This window comes from Alosa alosa, chromosome 11 (assembly GCF_017589495.1).
Source record: "Alosa alosa isolate M-15738 ecotype Scorff River chromosome 11, AALO_Geno_1.1, whole genome shotgun sequence".
In the NCBI taxonomy this organism is placed as follows: domain Eukaryota; kingdom Metazoa; phylum Chordata; class Actinopteri; order Clupeiformes; family Clupeidae; genus Alosa; species Alosa alosa.
In genome coordinates this window covers 28,570,408-28,574,155 of record NC_063199.1, presented here as the reverse complement: position 1 = coordinate 28,574,155, position 3,748 = coordinate 28,570,408, and the positions used below count along the sequence as shown (strand labels likewise).

General features: G+C 44.0%; 1 protein-coding gene across 1 annotated transcript; it reads left to right on the top strand.

Moving 5' to 3' along the window:
* Window positions 1-955: 955 nt before the first annotated feature.
* LOC125302902 (four-jointed box protein 1-like) lies at window positions 956-3,426 on the top strand. Its single transcript, XM_048256245.1, has one exon. It carries the CDS (start codon window positions 1,341-1,343, stop codon window positions 2,625-2,627), a length of 1,287 nt encoding a protein of 428 aa, XP_048112202.1. The 5' UTR covers window positions 956-1,340; the 3' UTR covers window positions 2,628-3,426.
* Window positions 3,427-3,748: the final 322 nt, after the last annotated feature.

The following is a 3,748-nucleotide window of genomic DNA, read 5'->3' as shown; positions in this document are numbered from 1 at the left end:
CACCCCACTCCCCTCCGGGAGGCGTTGGTCTCTTCACACACAAACCAGCAGGTTCAGAGGAAGCTTCTTCCCTGCGGCTGAACTCCCAGCGAAAACCAACCAACAACTTTATTGTTTTTCTTATAATATATTATACATCATACATACAAAACACATCTTTTTAAAACTGCTTATTCCATATGATGTTATTTTTGTTTGTTTGTTTTGTTTCTGTTTTTGTCTTTTCTTGCTTGTTTTTTTTAAATATTTTATATTTGTATGTACGTGTCCTTGAGTGCCATGAAAGGCGCCTTTAAATAAAATGTATTATTATTATTATTATTATTATTATTATTATAATATTCTGTACACACTGCATATATCTATATTATTCTTACTACTCTTATAATATTACTGCTACTACATTGCACATATCTGTACATATTACATTGCTCATAATACATAGGCCTAACCATATTTATTCTGCTTTTTTAAGGTGACTGCTAATACACTGCACATATTTAATTTGTATTGCTGTAAACCACGTTCTGTAAACCAACTGTATGTCTACACTGCACTATATTTCTTGTCCTGTAGTATGCACCACCTGTCTATATACGTTGTATATCACATTGCACTTTTCTGCTTTTTGGCTTATCAAATAGCAACGCAAATACATTGAGATTAGCAAATGATAATACTGATAGGCTTTGAGGCTCTCTGAGGTTTCTGAGCTAAGATTAATCACATGAAGTCTTAGGGATAGACTTAGCATAAGATAGCAGCATTATACGGCACTTACTTCGATTTCCAACCACCAGAAAGGTTCATACGGAGCCGCCCACTTTCTCCTGAACGCAAGCTTTCGCCGTTTCTCCACTCTGGCTGCTTTGAAACCCTATGGGCTTCCGCGATACGCCACTAGCCTCTCTCCGCTTGGGTCACGTGCCATGGAGCCCAGCGACTATCTGCGAGCGCGGCGCTGCTCCGGTCAAACTGAGTGCTGAGTTGAGGGATGGAGTCGTCGGTTGCTGATGGAAGCGCTGCTGCACTCGTGGACTACTACAGGCTCGCCCAAGAAGCAGCCTGAATTAGTCGCAGTGAATGATTTGTCCTTCTCATATGACTTTGGATATTACGTACTTTACCATGAAGACCAATTTGATTTTGACCGCTGCGCCCAGTGGTTATCCAAACAGCCAAACTCACTCCGCGAGCGGGCGTAGTACGGGCATGTGCTCAGGACGTTTCATACAGCGCTGATCTACTATTCGGTGGGAAATTCGGAATATTATTCCCCCAGCCTTCGTGGTCAATGTCGTGCGTTTTGTTTTTGTTGTAAAGGGGAAGATTCCGCAACCATGAGGTTTGTGTCTGCGAACTTACTTGCCCTGTTCTTTCTGTGCACTTGTTCTAGTGTGCTCTACGTCTGGAGCAGATTAGAAGACAGACTGGGAAGACACAAACGGGGGCTTCATGGAGCCGGAGCTCATTTCGCTTATGGTAAATCTGTGGACCTTTCAGCAAGAACTTTCAGGGCACTCCTCGCTGTCCCATCCGCTCAGAAATCGCATCACTCTAACAGAGTAGAGATTCATAATTCCAGTAATACGAAGGATAAAGCTATTAATGCATCAAAGGGGGATTATCATAGCCATGTAACTAAATTGACGTCGAATAAACGAGAAGCTCTGCGTCTTACCGAAATAATCGAAGACGGAATATTTTGGAGTCAGAGACTGGAAGATTATCTCCCAGTAGGCTTCAGTAAAGAACATGCCCAGGCGTGGAGACAGAGAGCCCGGGGCAGCCTCGTTGTCTCACTGGAGCCAGGCTGCGGCAGGGTTTCTAACCAGCTGGCCACTTTTTCAGATGGCAGTAAAGCATGTGTGCGTTATGGGATAAACGCAGACCAGATACAAGGAGAAACTTTGTCCTATTACTTGGCTAATCTTCTCGGCATCACAAACATACCGCCTATCATCCTCTCCCGACTGAACGTTGACGGCGAACAATGGGACTCTGTGAGGCATAGAATTGATGGCTTGCAGTGGTCGGCGGGAGCGATTGTGTCCCTAACTGAATGGGTCGCAAACCTCACAGGAGTCGTTACACCTGCGCCTCTGCGGCAGGAGAGCAAGGGTCTTCATCCTTTGCTGACGGAGCTTGAGAACAAAACGATAGCGGGCCTGGTCGAGCTTGTTCAGTGGACTGACCTAATAATGTTTGACTACCTAACAGCGAACTTCGACAGGCTGGTTAGCAATCTCTTCAGTCTGCAGTGGGACGCCCGGGTAATGGAGAGGGATACTAGCAACCTTCTGAGAACACTGAGCGGGGATTTGGTTTTCATAGACAATGAAGCCGGCCTGGTGCACGGGTACCGCGTGCTTGATATGTGGGAGCGGTACCATAGCAGCGTCCTGAGCTCGGTGTGTTTGTTTCGAAAGGGGACAGCGCAGCACATCATAGACCTGCACCGCTCCAGAGATACGCGACTGCGGCTGTTCGAGCTGTACCGGGACAGGGAGCCGTTAGCCCCAGAATTGGGCTTTCTGTCCGACGAGCACGCACGGACATTGCAAGGCAGAATTGACAGACTGTACAAACACATAGTGAATTGTAAAGACAAGTACAGTCAGTTATAGACACGGTATATTCCTGTAAAAATGCCCTTTTTACTGGAAACGGACATGATGGAACAGAACATGAACATTTCAGTCGGATCATAAAATATCGGACTGACTACCTCTTGTGGGGGAATATAACATGTATGTTAGTTCTTTACTGTGCAAGTCAAGTTTTTGAATATTATTTAATCAAGCCTTAAATGTATATAGATTTGCATTAAGGGCATAGAGGGTTTTGTTGTACCCATTGCTCAGTGATGCTGTATAATAGGAGAGTTGAGATGTAAAGTTGAGGGTGACATGTGCAGCCAACTCAAGTTGGGAGACAATGTGTTCTGTTGTAAGGAACCGAGTGGCTTTTTACCTGGCACATATCATAGAGTATTACTACATATATTTCACATTCAGCATAGGAGAACAGTTCATATGGAAAACATTCACTTTAATTCCTCTTCGGACAAACAGTGAGGTCAGTGTTAGCTTTACACCAAATCTATACAGTTTTATTATTCACTACTGAAGGTTTTGCACAATTTCAGTTTTTTTTAATTGTTTGAATTATTATTGGCCAGAGTCGCTTACTGAAAAATCACCACCTCATATTGAGTGAAGAATTCCTGGTGAAATTCAGGCTTTGTCTTAATAATGCTGCGACCATACTTGTTTTATTTCAGTTCCTTGTGCAAAAGCAAAAAGTCTCTATTGTGAAAAAGAACTCCACTTGAACATTCCAAGCCTTTTTCTTACTGAATGAAAATCTAGTTTCCTCTGCTATTAAAACCGTTGGAGACACAAGTTGTTTCACCATAGAAAAGAATTATTGTGTCTTGCCACATTCTTGTCTCCCACTTCTCTTCTCAGCCGAATCCTGTCTCTGTGTACACTACAGTGCTGCCTTTGTAATCCTCATAGTCTGTCACCCAGGAACTTCAGCCCTCCTCGCGTACTCGTGACCCTGAACACAAGCCCAGAGTTCCACTGGTCGGTCCACTCTTCCATGGAAGCCAGTAGGCAGGGAAAGGTCATCCTTTGTGCCTACCTAGTCACTGAGCACTTGTCACCAAAGAGCTTTTTTTAACCAAACACTGCTCGCCTGGCATGACAAATTACGAGAGGCTTAAGGAGGTGTTAGTTGAAGG

Bases quoted from the DNA above. Each gene is read 5' to 3' on its own strand.
- LOC125302902 (XM_048256245.1), top strand. From the start codon at position 1,341: ATGAGGTTTGTGTCTGCGAACTTACTTGCCCTGTTCTTTCTGTGCACT.